This window comes from Sinocyclocheilus rhinocerous, unplaced genomic scaffold (assembly GCF_001515625.1).
Source record: "Sinocyclocheilus rhinocerous isolate Xijiao unplaced genomic scaffold, SAMN03320098_v1.1 scaffold226, whole genome shotgun sequence".
Taxonomy (NCBI): Eukaryota; Metazoa; Chordata; class Actinopteri; order Cypriniformes; family Cyprinidae; genus Sinocyclocheilus; species Sinocyclocheilus rhinocerous.
In genome coordinates, this window is record NW_015631726.1 from 177,330 (window position 1) to 199,997 (window position 22,668).

Here is a 22,668-nt window from a genome sequence, read left to right on the forward strand (position 1 = left end):
GGACTCATGTGTGGGGACCTAAATTGAGGTCCCCATGGGTACAAAAGCTTGTAAATCATACAGAATGAGGTTTTTTTTTTTTTGAGAAAGTAAAAATGCTGAAAGTTTCCTGTGAGGGGTAGGTTTAGGTGTAGGGCCTTCCCCTACCCCTACCCCTCCAACCAAAAGAGAATTGAGACACCCCTACCCCTTCACGTGAACGCGCGAAACGGAGGGGTAGGGGAAAGGGGAAGGGCTAAGGGGTAGAATTGGGATTGGGCCTAGGTCTTTCCTATTATTTCATTTGACAGGTTGCCACTTTGATCTTCAAGTGCCTTTCACATTCTTCCGGCAGTATAAAACAGAAAAAATGTCCAATTCAGATTAGCCATTTCTGCTCCAAGGGAGACATTCCTATTAAATTGAATAAGAACTTGCTGTTAGATTGATTTGCAAGGCAGTTTTATGATGAACCATTTGATTTTCTAGGCCAATTAAGCGAGTTACGGAGCATGTTGTTGAGCCAGTGATGGCCTGCTTCTGTAGTCTCTCAAATCAAAGAAAATTGTTATCATTAAGTGAAATGAAACATTGAACTCGCTGCTTGATCTCCAGCTAAAACTGATAGTTGGATATCAGAGTATCGTGAATGATGCCTTTGTGCCATTTTTCGACTGTCAATAGCTATCTGCCCACATACTGTCTTATGAAATATGTCTTTTGTGGGCATATTGCCGCTGTCTACGGATGTTTTACACACATACACATGTTCTGTTGTCCCTACCACCCACCAAAGATATTGGGCTGTATTTTTCAGCAGTCAGCATACCTCTCAGCTGGTTTAACTAGAACGGACTGCGTATGCATTCCTCCGCCTACATTGGCTCTCTCTGAACGACATATCCAACACATTTATTTCGTTTTTGTATGCATGTGCATTGATTTGACACATCTGTTGCAGACTTAGCCATCAACCAAAAGGTTGAATTTAAAACGATGTATTTTTAAATAATCATAAATTGGGGAAGGCATATAAAAGAGGATTCCTTTCCATAGTAAAACAGTGGCATGAAAACTCCTGTGGAGATGTAATTAATTAAGACATCTAACAGGAATTGTCATATAAGGATATGTTGTAGTATACATTGCATGTTTTCTGAGTTTGGCATTCTTGGGGAGTCTGAGTGGGACCTGAGCTGGCATCTTGCATACATTTTTGGAATTGCTTGCCATAACCTTAAATTATCTAATGTGGGAACATTTTTACGTAATGCATTTATCTCAGTAATGCTCAGGACTGTGTGATGTCTGTGTGGTTATTTTGAATACCATCTCCTTAAAGGAATATTCGGAGTTGTTTTTATTATGTTTTGCTGTTGATAACCACAGACAATGATTTTAAATTGTTACTTAGTTGTAACACATACTGTATAAGAGCTTTAACAAAAATATAAGCTGCACATTTTTGCTTTTTAAACATAATTTTCATTTTAAGCTGTCAGCTTTCTGTCACTTTTTTTATTTTTTTTGTCTCTCCATAGAGAGCCACAGTGCAATACATTTGTAGTACTGCATTAGGGTTGGGTACCGAAACCCGGTACCAATATGGCACCGGTACCTATGCTACTTCGATAGTAGAAAATATGTTCCATACGCTAAGAATACATCGATTAGCAATAGATTATAAATTAGGGTGACCATATGTCCTCTTTAATTGAGAGCTTCGCCTTGAGACTCAGCTCATTCTTCACCAAAACAGAACAGATTACTGCGGACGCAGCACCAATCTGTCTGTCAACCTGCCGCTCCATTTTTCCCTCACTCGTGAACAAGACCCCGAGATACTTAAACTCCTCCACTTGAGGGAGCAACTACCCCCAACCTGGAGGGGGCAATCCACTTTTTTCCAACTGAGAACCACGGCTTCGGATTTGGAAGTGCTGATTCTCATCCCCTCCGCTTTGCACTCGGCTGCAAACATCTCCAGTGCACGCTGCAAGTCTTGATTTGATGAAGCCAACAGGACCACATCATCCACAAAAAGCAGAGACGATATCTTGCAGCCACCAAAACAGACACCGTCCGCTCCCTGGCTGCTCCTAGAAATTCTGTCCATGAAAATAATTAACAGAATTGGTGACAAAGGGCAGCCCTGGTGGAGTCCGACATGCATCAGAAACAGGTCTGACTTTCTGCTGGCAATGCGAACCAAGCTCCTGCTCTGGTCATACAGGGAACGAACAGCCCGTAGCAATGAGCCCTGAACCCCATAATCCCGAAGTACCTCCCTCAGGATGCCACGAGGTACACGGTCGAATGCCTTCTCCAGGTCCACAAAACACATATGGACTGGTTAGGTACACTTCCATGAAACCTCCAACACCCTAGTGAGGGTATAGAGCTGGTCCAGTGTTCCACGGCCACGGAACAAACATATCAATTGAAATATTTTTTTCTGTAGGCTTGTCAGGATTATTACATAATCGCCTCATCGTGATTATTTGATTTAATCGTTGTGCACATGAACTCCCAATCACATATTGCCAGTCAAGTAAGTGAACACTTGAATGTATTTTTCTTTCAAATTAGCATTAGAATTACAGAATATATGTTCTGCAAAAATGTCTAGGATATCAAGCAATTTATTGATGTTTCCAAGTTCAGTGTGAATAAATGACTTGTAAATCATATGTATAAGCTGTCGGAGTTGATGGCTTCATGGGCGTCAACATGTAGCGCAGACGTGTTTGAGTTCTATTCCCGACTCAAGATCCTTTGTCGATCCCTTTCCCCTCTCCCCTGCTTTCCTGTCTGATCTCTATACTGTCCTATCCAGTAAATGCATGAAATGGCCAAAAATATAATTTCAAAAAATATATGTATAAGCTGACATTAACACATTTGGATTGTTATTCACAATAATCTGCATGACATTTAATCACCAGACAAAATTGTATGGACAGCACTGGTGCTCTGCAAGAATGAGGCAGCAGAATAGATTCATCCTGTAGCTCCTTCCTGTTCAGAAAGATTGGTGTGCCACCCCCTTCCTCTCAGACTGCTGGAATGTGTGAACGTCCGCTCATTTTTGATTTCAGCTTACTTCCAGAATCCCTCACAGTAGATTAATCTATGAATTTTCTCATAAATGTATTCTGAACTGTAACTTGCTTTAGACATCACTCCGGAATGGTTGCTACCATGTTTGAACATCAAAAAAAGGTCTTTGGTTTGGATTTGTAGTATGAAGGTCTTCATTCGACATGGGTGACAAATTAGGAAATTATGGAAATGTTGACCCAGGGAGATATTGGGAAAAGTACATATGAGCCTTTCCTTGTGTTCTCAGGAAGAGAGTGTTTCCAGTGGTGTTCCTTGTTTGCTTTTCCAGATAAGATAAATCAGCTTGACAATTGTGTTACCATCTGATACATTTGTGTTACCATCTCTGAACACGGTCTAAGAAACATCCGATTGGTGATACAGTGATTTCTTAAGTCAAACTAGTTCTGTCATGACAACTCTCGGAGGGATTGGCATGGTAATGTACATGACAATGTTAATGTATTTGGTATTGGCGGAATATAAACTTTTTTATTCAGAAAATATATTAATGGACATTTTTAAAAAGAATTCTCCTGGGACGATTTTCAAATGTTTGTGATGCATTAAGCTGAAAGACTATATAATTGTTCTTATTACTTTTGTTCTTGTTATTATTTTTATTATATGTATGTTTTTGTATATTTGTACATATTTATTTATTTATTTATATATATAATTTTCAAACAAAATTGTTATATAATTGTGAATATTGAGCAGCGAGCTCATTGCTACCGATACAGGAGAGAACCAATCAGCTGCCATGTGACAATGATGTCGCCAGGTCAGATTGAACTAGACCTATTGGATGCTATGTGTGCCCGGGCTACCACGCCGACTGGCTTAACTCTAATTAGACGCTTACACCATGTGTAATGTTAATTAACAAAATGGATATATGTTGCAATCCGATAGTTAAGACCCCAGCACCCACCTGAGCAAATATCATAATTTAGTCATTTAATATCTGATGTTACTTTCTACACTTCATCAGTCCCAGCGGCAGCATAACAGCTCATTAATTCATGTCGTGCAATGATGAGACGGACAAAGTTAGCCGATGCATGTCATTTTACTCTCTCGTGTAGATAAAGTTATCAGGGTTACAGTGCACAAACTCCTGGGTGGACTGACTTGAATGAACAAATAAAGCAGAATATAAACGTTCTTTCTCCGTTTAACAGCTCATTAATTCATGTCGTGCAATGATGAGACGGACAAAGTTAGCCGATGCATGTCATTTTACTCTCTCGTGTAGATAAAGTTATCAGGGTTACAGTGCACAAACTCCTGGGTGGACTGACTGAGAACCAATCAGCTGCCAAGTGACAATGATGTCGCCAGGTCAGATTGAGCTAGACCTATCGGACTGCGCCATCTAGAGTTTCATGCCAGAACTCTGTATTTATTCAGACAACCCACAAGACTGAGAGTACAAAGAAAATATTTGAACCATTGATCAATGTTGCTTGTGTCCCCTACAGATAAGAACTTTGATGATGAGGACTCTGTGGATGGGGGCAGGTCCTCCTCCTCTTCCTCTTCTAAGGGCTTCTCCAACAGCAGGAGAGGGGGCAGCATGGTCTCAATGAGACGACCCAGTTCTGCCTCTGGATCCAGGGCTCCAGGTAAGACCACAGCTGCTACAGCTCAACCCCAGGATACCACTGAAAAACTAAAGTCAGATTACTCATCACAGTAAACACTATAGACATTCATAAACACTGCACATAAACATGTTGAACAAGGAGAAATGTAGTTGTTCACAGAGAGATTATCTATTGAAAAGCTTGTAGCTCAAAAAAAGCAGAAGAGACATTGAGAAATGAGTGGAGATAAATAAGGATTCTGTTGGCTGGGTAAGAGGCGTATTGCAGATTTCTACATAACAGTCTTTGATTAATTAAACTCTAATTTTTGTGTGGTTTGAGTGATGGATTTAAATAGCAGACACACACACACATATAGTAAGATTTTTTTTTTTCTAAATTAATACTTTTATTCAGCAAGGATGCATTAAATTGATCAAAATGACAACTTTTTATTCATTAATGTGATGAATTTAAATAGCAGACACACACACACACACACATATAGTAAGATTTTTTTTTTCTAAATTAATACTTTTATTCAGCAAGGATGCATTAAATTGATCAAAATGACAACTTTTTATTCATTAAACAATCCCCTAAAATATTTTAAAAAACGATATAAAAGTGATAATAATAATAACTGTTTCTATTATGTATGAAATCAGCATATTATAATGATTTCTGAATGATCATGTGACGGCTCTGCCATCACAGGAATAAAATACATTTTAAAATACATGAAATAGTTATTTTAAATTGTACTAATATTTTGCTATATATTTTGATCAAATAAATCCAGCCTTATTTATACACAATTACATTAAAAGCTTCAAGCATTATTTACTTAACTGAGAAATACTAAAAGACTACATGCCATTGTTTGATTTACTTAGTTAATATTTATAATAATAAGTACTAATATTTAAATAGCAGACACACACACACACACATATAGTAAGATTTTTTTTTTCTAAATTAATACTTTTATTCAGCAAGGATGCATTAAATTTATCAAAATGACAACTTTTTATTCATTAAACAATCCCCTAAAATATTTAAAAAATGATATAAAAGTGATAATAATAATAATAACTGTTTCTATTATGTATGAAATCAGCATATTATAATGATTTCTGAATGATCATGTGACGGCTCTGCCATCACAGGAATAAAATACATTTTAAAATACATGAAATAGTTATTTTAAATTGTACTAATATTTTGCTATATATTTTGATCAAATAAATCCAGCCTCATTTATACACAATTACATTAAAAGCTTCAAGCATTATTTACTTAACTGAGAAATACTAAAAGACTACATGCCATTGTTTGATTTACTTAGTTAATATTTATAATAATAAGTACTAATATTAATGTATGATTATTTAAATTAAATGGTCTGTTAAATTTTTCAATAGATTTGTTAAAAACAAATTATTTAGTATCAAAATCGAGAATTGTACAGATTCACCAATATTGGCACTGACTGCTAAATCTTATTTTTTATTTTTATTTTTTATTTTTTTTGTGATTGTGATTCAGTGAAGGATAGTGTCAGTGCAGGAGCTGTAGATGAAGAGGATTTTATCAAGGCTTTTGAAGATGTACCTGCAGTTCAGGTAATGCATCGTGAAAACTACAAAGATGGACTCCTTGCATTTAAACACACAGTGCAAGAAATAAATATGCTGTTCGTTTTCAGATATATTCCAGTAAGGAGTTGGAGGACTCCTTGAATAAGATCCGTGAAGTTCTGTCCGATGACAAGCAAGACTGGGAACACCGTGTCACTGCTGTGAGTTATTCCTGATCTGTTTCACTTCTACTTTTGTCGACATTATGCACACCCCAACTTGAAGAATGCGTCTTCAGCAAGGCACTAAAGAAACTCTTATATCATGTATTTAGCTGAAGAAAGTGCGGTCGCTGCTTCTGGCTGGTGCAACCGAACATGAGGGTTTCCTTCAACATCTACGGCTTTTAGAAGCTGCCTTCAAGCTGTCGGCTAAAGATCTTCGGTCTCAAGTGGTTCGAGAGGCCTGTATCACATTAGGGTATGAAGCCATTCTTTCCTACCACTTTTTCTTCCAGTCTCTGTTAGGATATTTATTTAATATAGTGTACAAGTCTGACATCCACTACCAAAATCGACTTGTTTACAGTCAGCTAGTAGGATGCCACCTTTAGATATCCATTGATCAAAGACACACTTCAACAGCAGGCCAATTTATCACAAATCCAGTCGTACAGGTATTTCATCATATTCCGCTTCATGTTTTATCTCAAATATCATCGGGATACAGCTTTAGAAAGTGCTGTTTAAAGGGGTAAATGAAGCTGTTGTGCGGGTCTCTGTGATTGAGCATGGCTCAGTGCGGGTCTTTAATTATTCTGGGTCTTAATGTGTTTCTAATGAAGTGGAACCGAGCTGACTGGAGCATGCAGGACAGATCTTCTTCTAAAGTGCAGCCATTTGATGGATATCTAAACAAGTCCCATGCCTTAATGTCAAACAAATTTGATTCATTTCCATCTAGACCCGAAGTTAACGTATACTTATATTCGTGTTTTGTTGATTGCTGTGTTTTGCTGTCTCTCAGGCATCTGTCTTCAGTGCTGGGGAATAAATTTGATCATGGGGCTGAAAACATCATGCCTACGCTGCTCAACTTGGTGCCCAACTGCGCCAAAGTTATGGCCACATCTGGAATGGCAGCCATCCGCCTCATCTTGCGAGTGAGTCTGATGAAAAGACAATTCTTTACATTTTACTTTTCTCTAATTAGATTCTTTTAATTCTCTAATTTCTCTGTATTAGTGCTTTAAGTAGCCACTATAATAAATAAATAAATATATAAAAAAATATAAAGTGACACAAAAACTGCCTCGCTGTTTACTGTCTACACAGGCAGCTACCTTCTAAGGTAGCACCTACCTTACTTTGAACCTCATAAATGACAAAATTGGGATGTTCTACATAGGCAGCAACTTCACACATAATGCTCCTTATATGAATGTAACTCCGTTTTGATATTAGTATGTTGTTAAGAAAACAACAAAAATCATAAATAGTCCATTGAAAGCTGCCTTAGTGTTTGACCAAAAATTATTAACCTTTTGGAACACTCTACATTAGAGATATGAAGCCTTAAAGTGCTGTTTAGGTTGGCAGCTCATTAGGATTGCAGCAGCTAATATGCACATGTACCTCACTATTAATGACCTTTTCAGAGGCTTCAACGGCATTTTTGTGATTGAAAATTTGGGGATCAGTACGATTTTTTTTCTTGAAAGAAGTCAATACTTTTGTTCAGCAAGGACACATTAATTTGATCAAATGTGTCAGTAAAATAATTTATAACGTTACAAAAGTTTTCCCATTTCAAATAAATGCTGCTCTTTTGAAAGTTCTACTCATTAAAAAAATTCTGAAAAAAAGTATCTTGGTTTACACAAAAATGCAGCACAGCTGTTGTCAACATTGATAATAATAATATGAATAGATGTTACTTAAACACCAAATCAGGATATTAGAATGATTTCTGAATGATCATGTTGCACTGAAGACTGAAGTAGTGACTGCAGAAAAGTCACTAAAATGTGACTTTTCTGCAGAAAAAATTAAAATGAATTCAAACAGAGTTTAAATTATAATAATACTTCATAATAATGCTGTTTTTACTGTATTTTTGATCAAATAAATGCAGCCTTGGTGAGCATAAGAGACTTCACAACAATCTTACCAACCCCAAACTTTTGAACATGTATATATTCTATTCTATATTTTATTTATTTGTTTAATATTCTAGCACCAAGATTTGTAATTGCACTTTTGTCTTTCTCAGCATACACACTTCCCACGCCTTATCCCGATCATCACCAGCAACTGCACTTCTAAATCTGTGGCTGTTCGAAGGTAAACTAGAGCTTCCTGAGAGAACTGTTTGGAAATCTTTTTTTCTTTTTTTTTGCAGAGCATAAACTAGAAAGCCATTGTCTTCTTATACAAATGTTTGTTCACTTTCACCCCATCAGACGGTGTTATGAGTTTTTAGACCTGTTATTGCAAGAATGGCAGACACACACTCTAGAGAGGTGAGTGGAAAATGATTGATGTTGTATTGAGAATGAAGTTATTAGTTTTTGTGAAGTGCTTTTTGCTCATAGAATTTAGTTTGTGTTTGTGTTTATTCCTTCTCCGGACCAAACTGTCACACCCTCCCTTTCCTGTTTTTTTGACATTTAACTGGTGAAAACGTGTTACTTATCAAAGCTCGGCTGAACGGGCAACTGATGATTCTTTTCGCGGGTTGAATTGATGAGCCAGGGATGTGTGGCAACCATGCGTCCCGGCCGTTTCCATGGCAATATAGCCAAGAGCTCTTTTATAAGAAGGTCTGGACTCCCCTTATCCTCTCTTTCCCACTGTGCTGCCTTTGGAGAACTGGGAGAAAGGTCTGGCGTCTGGTCCAGAAAGTTTCAAAGGAGACAAAGTGAATTCACTGTTGGTTCTGCAGACTGTAAGAAACAGTATTCATCATGTTTCCCTACTACCCCAGGCATGTGGCAGTTCTCACTGAGACCATCAAGAAGGGGATCCATGACGCTGACTCAGAGGCCAGATCTGTGGCCAGAAAGTAAGTCTGTTTGCCTTTTTCTGTTGTTTGGTTAGATGTAGCATAAGCAGTACTTTGAGATATTCATTTATGCGTTGTTTGATTTGATAATGCATTTAATGTTTGTATCAGTCTTGATCATTTACATGTCCGTTTGTTTTATAGGTGTTACTGGGGATTCCATGGCCATTATAGTCGAGAGGCAGAGCACCTGTTTCAGGCGTTGGAGTCGACCTATCAGAAGGCCCTCCAGTCTCACCTGAAGAGTTCTGACAGTATAGTGTCTCTACCGCAGTCTGACCGCTCCTCCTCAAGCTCGCAGGAGAGCCTCAAGTAAGACATGCACACATTTCACTTACCACCATTAGGGTTGTGACGGTGAGGAAATTTTCCCACCGGTTAATCGACGTGTGACAACACCGGTAATACCGGTATCACCGTGGGGGCGGGGGGGTTCCCTCTTTTCCTCGCGTTCCTTCGCTTTTAAATAGCTTGTAAAAGCGGCATGCGCATTTTACTTTCACTTTCACATAGCGGCAATTCGGAGTAAAGCAATTGTTAATTTTTAGTTTGTTTGAATTTTCCCTCTTTTCCTCGCTTTCCGTCGCTCTTAACACCGGTATCACCGTCAACATCGTCTATCGCGGCAAGCCTAACCACCATACATGAATTGGTACATCTGGTACAGAATACTTAAAACAATAGCAAACAATTGCTGTTTTGACTATATTTTCACAAATAGCTGTATATACTGTACACTACCGTTCAAATGTTTGGGTTAATATATATATATATATTTTTTAAAGAAATACATTTTTTTCATCAGTGATGCATTAAAATGATTAAAAGTGACAGTAAAGACATTTGTAATGTTACAAAGGATTTCTATTTTAAATAAAAGCAGTTCTTTTGAACTTTCTGTTCATCAAAGAATCCTGAAAAAAAGTTATTACATTTTACACAAAAATAAATATTAAGTAGCACAACTGTTTTCAATATTGATGATAATAAATGTTTCTTGAGCACCAAATCATCAGCATATTAAAAAGATTTCTGAAGGACCGTGTGACACTTAAGACTGGAGTAATGATGCTAAAATATATTAAAATAGAAAACAGTTATTTTAAATTTTAATTGTATTTGACAATACAACTGTCTTTTAATGCATTTTAGATTAAATAATTGCAGCCTTGGTCAGCAGAAGAGACTTCTTTCAAAAATATTTTACTTACCCCAAACATTTGAACAGTTGATTATAACCATATAATTCAGTGGTTTTATACAATAATGTTGTCTCTGTGGTGTCTGCTATCCCATGCTAACAAAAACTGTGAGTTATGGCTGGCCCTGTTGGAATCTGTGAAATATTTGCCAGTTGGCTGATGGACCACGTGCACAGATCGATGACTGTGCTTTCTAGCATGTTGAGTCTCCTCTGGATATGAAGCAGTGATCTCATCTTCAATATTAGACTGCAGCATCTGTTACACTGTCTCCTTGTTGTTCAGAGGCAGTGAGATCATCTTGCATTAGCACAAGTGTGATGAGTGACAGCTCTAATGATCACAATCTGCTATCAAAAAACAGCAAACACTGCTGTGTCATAATCACAAAAATGGAAAGAAAAAGTGTGACCAAGAAGGGGTTACAAGCAAATGAATGTTGTAATTTGATTGTGATTTATGATTTGTAGATTCAATCAATATTCACACTTGCTTCCTATAATTAACAAGTGTGAATATTCTGAGTATAGTTTTAATGCTTTTTTTATTTTGCCATTAAATTCCCAAAAGTGCATGTCATTCTAGTAGTTTCAAAATCCCTCTTTGTCTTTCAGTAAGTGAGTATGACAGCGTTTAGATTTTTTTTTTTAAATGTCTTATTTTTAAACTTGTGTTTTTATCTAGATTTTTACTGTTTTAGGTGAAAATCTATTTGGCAACAATATTGGTAAAATATATTGTAACTTGTCAAAAGGCTGAAAAATTTTCAAATATATCTTTTTGAAATTACTGATTCATTTCATTTTATTCTAATTATACTGCTGTCGCTAAAATCTTTTTATCTGCATTCCTGCAGTCGACCGCTGTCAGTGAAGAGTGTCGTTGGAGGCCCTGTTACAAGAAGTAAGTAAAGTAACACTTTTTATGGTTGCTTAGCACATATATACAAACATGCCATTTTGCCATGTCTGTAAATCTTGTGTGTGTAACATTTCCTCAGGTAAAGTGATCGGCTCTAGGGTGTCCTCCACCCCTGGTGCCCTCCAGCGTTCCCGCAGTGACATAGATGTGAACGCCGCCTCCAGTGCCAAATCTCGCATGTCCACCGCAACCTCCCCATCTCCCTTCAGCTCCGCTGCAGCTCTGCCTCCAGGCTCCTATGCCTCCCTGGGTGAGACCCCATCACACTCTATCCATCTTTTCTACTCTTTCATCCTTAATTAAGAATTTTAATAAAATAGCCATAAAAATCAGTGGCTCTTATGGCTGCAGCGGCCCATTAATAAAACTGATGGGCAACATAGATGCTATTAAGCTGCTCTGTGATGAGGAACAAACGACGAGTGTGTGCCACAGATTTATTATCCCTTAAGGTTTTTTTTTTTAGTCTAGTTATTTTAAGAACGAAAATAATATTTTTATAAAGGGAGTGTTATGACTTCAAATTCTGATTGGATAAGACTATTTGTTTGAAGTAACTTAGAAATTACTTCCTGGAATAATAGTATTATTAATAATACAATTATTTATTCAACATGTCTTTTATAATTTTTTTTTTTTTTTTTTTTTTTTAACTATCTTTTTCTTTTTTTTTTTTTTTGAGCTACATTTTCCTTTATCATTTTGCTCTTTCTGCCATTTTATGAAAACAATAAGCCAAACCTTGTGCACTACAGTGTAAAATCACTGTGACACACATTCTTTTGTGGCTTATTACTTCAGTTATATTATCACTGGTTTTCTCAGTGTTAGTTTTTCAGCAGAGTGCACAAGGGAACGTTGGAGCTTAATAATGCATCGGTCCTTCGTGAGAAATGTTCAGTATTCATCCCAGAACTCGCCACTTAATGTTTGACCACTAACTTGCTTGTTACTTTTGTCTGTATAATGTTTTCTAATCCCATGATTCCTTAAAAATTATCAAAGAGATTTTATTTCCTTACCCGCAGTCACACTCACTAGCTCCCGTGTGCTTCCATGCAAGGCCCGTTTCTGAGCAGATCCCTGTCTTCCACGCTTCCATGGGCTTAACTTACTCTAACCTCTGCCTCTTATGCCTCTCCTCTCCTCCACCCTGCAATCCCCTGCTTTTGTTTTTGTGTTTTTGCCCCAAAGACGGTGCACCTGGTAAAATAGATGGTAAGAAGTATGTGTATATGTGTGTGTGAGCGTGAATGTCCACCCTCTGTGCTGTCGGAGGGATTCGAGCAGTGTTTATGTCCCATTTGTCAATAAACAACTGTACACCTGGCGATCTGACTATGCTAGTGGTCTGCATGACCTGTTTTGCATGATATATCCCCCCCTCCTCTTGACAATAAATAACAACAGTAGTTCAGTGAGATGAAAATGGTCCCTTGTACTTCATATTATCTGTTGTGTCATTTGTACTTGTATGCTTTAAAAAAGGTTATTGAAATTAATTGGTCAAAAGTGTGGGAACCACGTATACAGGTGTGGTATTGGGTTAGTTTAGGATTTCTTCTGAGGTTAGCATAGAGCATATAAAATTGCTGTTTTGTGCAGTTTCATACAGGAAATTTATGTAAAAAAAATTCAACTAATTTTTTTTGGTTTACAAGAACTCAGTAGATATGCTACTGTTCAGAAGGTTGAGGTTGGTAGGGTTTTTTAAAATCTTTTTGTTAGATCTCTTATGCTGCATTTATTTGATAAAAAATGCAGTACAAATAGTAAGATTGTGAAATATTACTGCATTTTAAAATAACCGTTTTCATTGCAGCCATTACTCTGGTCTTCAGTGTCACATGATCCTTCAGAAATAAATCTAATATGTTAATTTGGTGCTCTAGAAATATTTCTTATTTTTTATCAATTGCTGCTTAATATTTTTGTGGAAACCATGATGCATCTTTTAGGAGTCTGATGAACAGAGTTTTCAAAAAAGTAGCATTTATTTGAATCTTTTACAATGTTATTGATGTCTTTACTGTCACTTATGGTCAATTTAATGAATCCTTGATGAAAAAAGTGTTAAATTCTTTCCAAAAATGAAATTTTATGGACCCCAAACCTTTGAACGGTTGTGTATGATTTGATAGATAGGTTTGCTCAGAAGCTAATAATATTCTGTGTTCCACCAGTCACCAGTCTTCTCAGTAGAGCATGTCATGTAATTCCTTTCAGTCAGTATATTTTGATTGTTTTCATCAGGGAAATATCTTTGTTTGTCCTCAGTATCCCTTGTTGTTTAAACCTTTCAGTCTGTCTCTCTTTGTGTCAGTCACTCTAAATATCTCCCTTCCTCTCAGGCATTGTATTACCTCATCTCATGCTCCTTTTTTTTTACCTACAGGTCGAGTGCGGACGAGAAGGCAGAGCTCAGGGAGTGCGGTCAGCGCCAACAGCACCGTTACAGACAGCCGTGGTCGAAGCAGAGCTAAAGTGGTCTCTCAGTCCCAACGTAAGTGTCTGTGTGGACGTTGGTCTGTGTGGATGGATTTTTTTAAAGAACCATAGCATGATATTATTTATAATCTACCATGGCTTTACTACTAAAAGCTTTAGTGTTATATTGTGTATATGTTGCAATGTTAATGTTTGTTAATGAAATTAACAAACACCATTACATGGCTCTCTGAAATACTTTATTCTGATTAGTCATTATGCTGTCACTACATTCAGCTGCCACATATATTTCTGTATAATTGCCACTAAACTTTATATTTAAGTTGCTATATACAGCTATGTTAATTTCATGTCTCATATCACTCCACATTTTCTTTCTTTAAACATAATAAAATAATGTCTATCCAAATCAATTTTTTTAGATTGTGAAATAATAATAATAATAAAGCTCTTATTTTATTAGCGTAATGAAGAAATTAATTTAAATAAAAAAATAAAATGTAATATATTTAAATATTTATCCCTTAAAAAAAAAAGGGAAAAAAAAATTTATTTATTAATTTTTTTTGTTGTGGGGGTGGGGTGAAATGGTACCTAGACATGTTTTTATGAAATTCACCTTCCTAGGTGTTAGGAGCTCAGATACAGATAGATAACTATTGGTCTGCCACCACTATCATCTTCCTTTTTGTCTCTGTCAGTTTTGTATTTAATGTTTTCACAACCCAGTTTGGCATCCTGCTGAATGTGGAGTTTATTCCACAATTATAGTTAAAGCCACTCTTTGGCATTAAATGTGTAGATTTGAAGTTTCTAGAGCACAAATAAACAACATCTTGCCTGATGCATGCTGGGTAACCATGCGTCACATCAAGCGTCTTTTGTAACTGGCTACTTTTCACCTGTCCGTTGCCTTGCTTCCATACACAAGGATCCAGATCAGCTAACCCCACTAGTGGTAAGCCCCCCGTTCATCAGAATAAAACTGCGTTAATACCCTCAATACGAACCCTGCATGAATTACATGTCTACCATAATGTTGCATGTCCTGCTTTAGCTTAATCTTTTTATTTCTGTTCAAATAGAGGTCAGACATTATGATAGTTGGGTATTTGTTTTTGCTTTGATGTCTGTCTATATGTGTTTGCAAATGTGTCTGTAGCTTGTATTATGTCACGTCACCATGCCTGTAGAGATTACTTTTTCCCTGCAGCTCGAATAGACCTTGGATCCAAGCTCACTCTGTTTGTCTGTCTCTTTGTTTGTATATATTTCATCAGAGTCGAGGTCTCGTCTTCATATATTTGCATACACATCTCATTTTTCTTTGTGGTGATTTTGTTCACCTAAACCTGAGATTTTTCTTGTCAGCCGGCCATGTGAATAAAGGAATAAATGCTCAGTTTTAGTTTTCAAACCATTGTTGGGCAAATACTATTTAATATAATACTGAATTTTCAGCAGCTATTCCTCCGGTCTTAAGGGTCACGTAATCCTTCATTATAGATTTTTTTCAGGACTCTTTTATGAATAGAAAGTTCAAAAGAACGGCATTTATTTAAAATCAGAACAATTTGTAACATTATATATGTTTTATTCTTACTTTTGATCAATTTAACCCATCAATCATTGCTGAATAAATATTCACTTTTTTCCCCCCCAAAAAAAAACATACTCAACCCATACATTTGAATGATAGTATACATTTTCTTGCAATCTTGGTAACATTAAATCATTAAATAATGTAAGCAAACAAAATAAAGGTGCCTTATTTTATTTATTTTTAATGATGTAAATTTGATACAAGGCAGAGGGGACCCAATGGTAATTGGTAAATAATCAGTCACCATGTTACTTATAGTACTCCTGATATTATTTCCCTTTGCAGCCGGCAGCAGATCCAGTTCTCCAGGGAAGCTCTTGGGACACGCGTATGGCAGAATTCCTAGAGCCACTGCCCCAACAACTCCCTCAGACAAGTACTCAAGGATCCCAAGAAGCCAGGGATGCAGCCGTGAAACCAGCCCCAGCAGATTGGGCATAGGTAGGGGCAACACATTTTTACATCTCAGAGTTTAACACTAAGGATGGCCACATACAGTAGACCAGTGTTTCCCAACCTTTTTTTAGTCGCGGCACCCTTTGGAAATTTTAACAAACTTGTGGCACCCTACAAAATTAATTTTGTCACAATATTTGAATTTCTAACTTTGATATGATCATTTTAAAATTATTTTTTTACACGGCACCCCTGCTCTCGACAGGTGCCGCGGCACCCCGGTTGGGAAACACTGCAGTAGACACGGCATACATAAAACATCTTCATCGGCATACATAAAACAGCTTAATTACAAAACTCAAGTGGGCCTAAACCAGTTCCTTGAGGAATTCCTTAAGAATATGCATTACAACATGGAGATTATTTGCTACATTTTGTTGGAAAAGGTAGGACCTCGTGGTAAGTATGGATGGCAGGAATTTTCAGAGCTTACTTGCCAAAGAAAGAAGACTTTCTTAAATTTAATTTGCTGAATCATTGTTCGCTGCAAATCCTATTAAATTGGACTAGTGCAGATAGATGGAATGTCTTTTCACTGTGTGAAAGAAGCTCAGCATTCATTTAAATGGCTGATGCAAGTGTTTATTCCAAAACAGGCTCAGTGGTTACTCATTGCTGTCTTTTGTAGGCCTATGTGATTTATTTACCTGTTGCTGAATGATGACAGGGCTGACTAACGGCTTTCATTCTTCATCAGATTTTTTGGCTTTCTTTTGAGGTCATTGTGTTTGTCAGATTTTTCTGAGAAATGTTTGTGTATGTCCCGTCTTTTTAAAGATCTGACCAATAAATCTCCAGCCAATTATTTAACAGTTATTAAATTGACAGCAAGTTATCTGTAAAACAAGAAGCACAAAACCATTTGTATATACAAAACTGAGGATATTTAATTTTTGTAACGCCCACATGTTTATTAATGCTTCAAAGCTTAATGCAGTCTTTTGTATGTTTTTATTTAAAGAGGCACCACGCAATGTTTTACACCTAAAAGTTAATAGTGCTTCATTTTTTATATTTTATTTATACTGTACATGTTGAAATGAAGATTCCAGACTTTTTTGTGGCCTAAAAAAAGATTCTTGAAGTGGCGTTCACACTGACAATGATTAGCAGTGACAACGTGGGCAGAATTAATTTGTTTTCAATGATTTGAGGCGACATGAGTGGCAGTGACTGTTATCAATATATTTAGTCACATGACAACGTAAAATGCAAAAGACCAGTGATGTGATACAACAACTACCAATCGGAATGAAGACGTCGCAGCACACCTGTCACCTGATAGAAACTGCATGCAGGAATATAATTTTTCAAAAGTGATGCATGGAAACCTGTGTCAGAAATTGTCAGTGTTGATTCATGAGAGCTTAATTCATGCATTGATAATCATTTTTCTTGTACATGACATGATGCATTATGGACTGCTACAATTTATCTACAATTTAACTCCAAATTTAAATTTATAGCAGCAAGAAAACGGAGTTATTGTCAAAATAGAATGACATCTTATTTTTACTGATAAGAGTACTTATTTTTCAAAAGTTAGGGGTTGGTAAGATTTTTTTTATGTTTTTGAAAGTCTCTCATGCTCACCAAGGCTGCAAATAATTGATCAAAAATGCAGTAATATTGTGAAATATTATTACAATTTTAAATTACTTTTTTTCAAAATATATTCCTGTATTTATCCTCTATTTATTTCTGTATTAGCAAAGCTGAATATTCCGCAGCCATTACTTCAGTCTTCAGTGTCACGTGTAATCATTTTAATATAATTTATAGGTGTCAGTATAAAGTGTAAGGCTTTGGTCGTTTGGTCGTGTTTGAGAAAACAAATAAATCTAGAGATACACTAAATTACTTGGTGCACCTTTAACACTGCATGTTCAGAAACTTCCTAAATGTTGTCAGTCTAAAATGTTCAGCTTAAGCCTTGTGCTTTAAATGTTTAACCTTTCTAAAGTAGAAGGACACCAGGAATGGCCAACCCAACCCCACCCTCCCCCCTCTTTCTCTGCCTCACTAATGCCCTAACTTGTGTTCTAACAGCCAGGCTGTGTGGTAAAGCTCTTCTTCCTGCCACTTCTTCCTATCGCACGCTAGCCCGGAGCAGTCGCATCCCCCGCCCCAGCATGAGTCAGGGGTGCAGCCGTGACACCAGTCGCGAGAGCAGCCGTGACACAAGCCCCACTCGGGGCTTCACTCCTCTTGGTGAGTAGAGCACAAAAGTGGCTGATGGAGTCAAAACAACAAAGACATCCAATCCTTTCCAATTCGCTATCACAAAACTTCTCCCTCTGATTCTGTTTGGCCTCAATTTATGGCCATTATTCCTAGTATGTGGCATATGAACTGTTGTTTGCTTGCCTCTATGCATGCACTAATATGTTTTTGAGGTGCTTTAATAATCTGTGCCGCTGTGTCTTTGAGGTTGTAAATACATCTAGTAAAGGTTTGGATGGTTTGTCCATAAAAATTTATTTATATAGCATTTTGTATTAAATTGTGAGTAAAAACAGCTGGTCTGATCTTTAAAATCTTTACAGGGAGGAACAATCACAGAAAAGTATTGCAATCAGTGTTGTTATTGTTATCTTAAAATATTAAAAGTATTTAGTGTTAATTGAAATAAATGTGAAATGTAAAATAAAATCAATAAAAGTAAATATTAGATGTGGCCTCACAACTAACTGAAATAAAATAGGTTTAAACTGAATTACTGAAATTACTAAAACAAAAATGGAAGTAAAAATAAATGAAAGCTAAATAGAAATATAAAATAAAACCTGAACAAAAATTCAAATGAAAAATTGAAAATATAAAATAAAAGCTCATTTTAATATTAATAAATACTAATAATGCTAAAATAACACTGATTGTAATGCATATTGCATTGTGTATTCATTGCTAATCTGCTACCAGCATATGTGAATGTGGTCTGTTATAGCAGGGAGATGGATAAGTCTGTGGTCTGTTTCACAAAACATTCAACATGTGAAACATAACTAGTCACTAAACGAGTGTTTCACACGACTCGTGTAGTGACTAGTTATGTTTCGCATGTTGAATGTTTTGTTCGCATGTTGAATTCCTCGTTCCTTGGACTCGTGTAGTGACTAGTTATGTTTCGCATGTTGAATGTTTTGTGTTATTGCCACGGATGGTGATCAGTATTTTAGTGTAGCACTAACCGTCCCTGGGGTGTCACCCCTCTTCCTGTCCCCTTGCAGCCTCCCGACGTCACTCTCGCTCCACCAGTGCACTGTCCACGGCCGAACCCGTGGGCCAGTCAGGTGACCTGCATGACCCCTCCCCTGGCCCCCTCAGACAGAGCCAATCACAAGCATGCATTCATATTTTATCTTTTTTTTTTTTTTTTTTTTTTTGACATAGGACTATCTTACAGGATCAAGCTTCAATCTTCACACTTCACGTCATTGTTAGATGTAGATGCAAATTATCTGTTCATTTGTGAAATTATATTTCCAGCGTCTTTGCTCTCTGTTCTCACCATAAACATCAGCATCCATCCTATTTGAGGTTGATTTATTTGCATTTGCGTTTCCGTTCGGTTGGTGGTGTGTTTGCCAAAAATCACTTCAGTTATCTGCATTCAGTTATATGAAGTTTTGTATTCTTGCCATATCCAGTTAATTAAAAGAAAAGAAAAAACTTTGTGTTGCTGGTAATGAATTTAAAAAGATTATTTTATTTGGCTTTTTGTGCTGTGAGCATAGAAGTTCATTAAATTTTTTGTAATGTTTGAATTTAATCATTGTTTTGTGGGACCCATAATTCACATACATTTGGCACTTGATTTTCCAAGAAACTACTTTATTAAAGCAGTATGGTTCATTTATTTCTTTATTTACTTTATTTATTACATCATCTTTGTAGCTTTAAAGGTGAAATGTGTAATTTCTGGGCCACTAGTGCCACTAAACAGAATTTCAGTCTGCCGAATTGGGCAAACATTATAACATTGGCTCAACTAATAGCATCAGTTTGGGAGAGGCCTATTGGATTGGTAAACTAATGGTGGATGGGTGTTTGAAATTCTGAAATTACACACTTTCACCTTCTTTGAGTTTTTAAGCAACCATAGTTCTTTTTCTGTCCTTTCTGAACTTGTGTCTCATGTTATGTGTTGGGTTGTATCAGACTGTCTTGATTCTCTCAATCTCTACTTCAACCTCAAGTTTTTTTGTCTCTCTTGCCTAATTTTTAGCCTAATTGGTTGAAAAAATGTTTATGACGTGCCTGAAGTTATGTCGTAGAAGGTAGGTATTTAGTAATTCACCATTCTCACTTTCTCATCCTGTGTTCAAACCCTACAGATCGCTTTGGCCTGATCCATCAGGCTCGCATTTCTGCATCTGTCAATGCTATGAGGGTGCTGAACACTGGCACGGAAGTGGAGGCTGCTGTGGCTGATGCTTTGGTAAGAATTCGTGTCTCCACTCACAGATATGAATAGGATGAATTGAAATATTCCTCATTCTCATTATCTGATCTAGGATAACAGAAGTGATTCTTCTGTATGGCTCAACTATTTGTCATATGTGGCCCTAAAAACACCCACAGAAAAATAATATTTTAGGAAATGAGAAGTGTTCATCTTTGTGTTGGAAAAATCTTTTTTTTGTCCTTAGATGTCAACTGCCTAGCTATGTAATGAGGGTGCAGTTTTCAGATTTTGTGTCTTTTCTGCAACAACTTTGCACCCTTTGAAATCTCTGCGTCTCTTTGCTCTTCCTTTCTTGGTCATCTTCAGCTGTTAGGAGACTCCAGGAATAAGGTAGTGCTTCTGTTTATATACTGCTTGTATTTCCATTTTTATTCACTAATCAGAATGACCATTGTGGACTGTCAAGAAAATATTGAGCATTTTGTGCACCACAAACATTTGCACTTCTTTAATAACAACTTTGCTCCCTTTGAAATCTCTGCGTCTCTTTGCTCTTCCTTTCTTGGTCGGCTTCAGCTGTTAGGAGACTCCAGGAATAAGGTAGTGCTTCTGTTTATATACTGCTTGTATTTCCATTTTTATTCACTAATCAGAATGACCATTGTGGACTGTCAAGAAAATATTGAGCATTTTGTGCACCACAAACATTTGCACTTCTTTAATTAATTTGGTCAATGACCATCTCCTCTGCACAGTCCCATCATTTCCTGCACAAGCACCACAAGATGCATTTCATTCATTTTGCTATCAATTTGGCACTAATCTCTTCATTTTATTATGTTTATGTCATCCAGTGTTATTGCTTTGGAAAATGTAAATCATCATTAATTCACATGTGACAACACAGCAGGATTAAGTTGTAAACAGGGCAGATGTTATACATCAGCATGACACATTCCCTTTGCTGCATAAGTAGATGTAATTACCCAGCGTGCCACGCTCTTCACTTAAGTCATCTGCGCACACTGTACTAATGACAGGGACTCAAGTGTTTGTTAATGCATTGCCAACTGCTGGAAATTGTCTGTGACCGATTTGAATTATTCATGACTGCCGCAGCAAATATCTGAATTGTTCCTTTACACTCCAGTGCTGAGACAGGTGAAGAGCTCAAAGGTCACATACACACTGGAGCTAAAGTTGCTTAATTCCATTTACAGAGTTCAATTATTTATGGGAATCAGAACTGAATTCTGCAACCAGATTCACTGCCGAAAAATCCAGGAAGTGCAACCAAATCATTAAAGTGTGTTAGAAATTAAAATGAACAACTAGTTTGTTACAAATTGTAACTCTCTTATATCTCTCTCCACCGTTGTCAATGGTAGTTTACTAAAAAGGTGCTTTAATACATCTCTGATCACTAAATTGTTTTGTCAAAAGTCGGGGTTGGTAAGACTTTGTTTTTGAAAGAAGTTTCTTATGTTCACCAAGGCTGCATTTATTTGATCATTAATGCATTAATATAAGATTAGTGGTGTGAAATATTATTTCAAATAAAAATAATTGTGTAGGTAACAGAACAGCAGCAATCAGATTAAACTGTTGCATCCATGTTGACTTCAATGTGCCAAACCATCACAAGTTAGGAATGACCCTTGCATTATTCTGTACGCACAGAAATAAATATTTTAGAGGATTCATTCCCACCTTTATACGTGGTTGTCACTCTTAAAACTTTGCAGTGTGTACTTGGCCGAAAGTACCCAAAGTTGGTGTTAAACGAACCTAAACCCTTGTTATTTTTTAATGCTGCATGGCTTTTTCATATCAACAGCGTACTTACTATATGTTTGAGTAATGCACGGTAAATTGTTGAATTAATTCCCTTTGTTGGTCTTCTGATAGCTTTTTCAACTTCCCTTGAACTTACTAATCTGCTCCATGCTCTCCTCAGCGCAAGCCTTTGAGAAGGAGGTACGAGTCTGATGATGATGCCAACAGCGACGCATCCAGCGCCTGCTCAGAGCGTTCCTATAGTTCCCGTAACGGAGGCATTCCTCACTACCTGCGTCAGACAGAGGACGTCGCTGAGGTGCTAAACCACTGCGCCAGTTCCAACTGGTCAGAGAGGAAGGAGGGCCTGCTGGGTTTGCAGAACCTGCTGAAGAGCCAGCGCATTCTCAGGTGGGGGGGGGGCCTTCAGAGAGGCACATTGTCTTTTGGTTGTTGGGTGTCATTTTATTTTTCTCCAAGTCAGCAAGTAGAAAGTAGTCAGTCGATATCTGGCAAGTTTTCTTTTGTTGCTCATTTAGTG

General features: G+C 37.0%; 1 protein-coding gene across 12 annotated transcripts in view; it reads left to right on the plus strand.

The window, feature by feature from the left end:
* Positions 1-22,668, plus strand: part of LOC107741904 (CLIP-associating protein 1-like) — an 85,785-nt gene that overhangs the window by 42,982 nt on the left and 20,135 nt on the right. For 3 of the 12 annotated variants that reach the window (XM_016554700.1, XM_016554706.1, XM_016554708.1), the window contains exons 9-28: positions 4,566-4,709; positions 6,219-6,295; positions 6,379-6,471; positions 6,585-6,730; positions 7,277-7,412; positions 8,522-8,592; positions 8,712-8,771; positions 9,236-9,313; positions 9,458-9,625; positions 11,372-11,418; positions 11,516-11,686; positions 12,631-12,654; positions 13,832-13,939; positions 14,816-14,842; positions 15,773-15,928; positions 17,993-18,154; positions 19,174-19,236; positions 20,281-20,384; positions 20,718-20,741; positions 22,309-22,538. In XM_016554700.1, the coding sequence (XP_016410186.1) occupies positions 4,566-4,709; positions 6,219-6,295; positions 6,379-6,471; positions 6,585-6,730; positions 7,277-7,412; positions 8,522-8,592; positions 8,712-8,771; positions 9,236-9,313; positions 9,458-9,625; positions 11,372-11,418; positions 11,516-11,686; positions 12,631-12,654; positions 13,832-13,939; positions 14,816-14,842; positions 15,773-15,928; positions 17,993-18,154; positions 19,174-19,236; positions 20,281-20,384; positions 20,718-20,741; positions 22,309-22,538 (2,089 nt within the window). Of the gene's footprint in view, positions 1-4,565; positions 4,710-6,218; positions 6,296-6,378; positions 6,472-6,584; positions 6,731-7,276; positions 7,413-8,521; positions 8,593-8,711; positions 8,772-9,235; positions 9,314-9,457; positions 9,626-11,371; positions 11,419-11,515; positions 11,687-12,630; positions 12,655-13,831; positions 13,940-14,815; positions 14,843-15,772; positions 15,929-17,992; positions 18,155-19,173; positions 19,237-20,280; positions 20,385-20,717; positions 20,742-20,927; positions 20,952-22,308; positions 22,539-22,668 lie in introns of all 12 variants that reach the window. The other 9 variants (XM_016554701.1, XM_016554705.1, XM_016554703.1 and 6 more) reach the window with 9 other exon arrangements.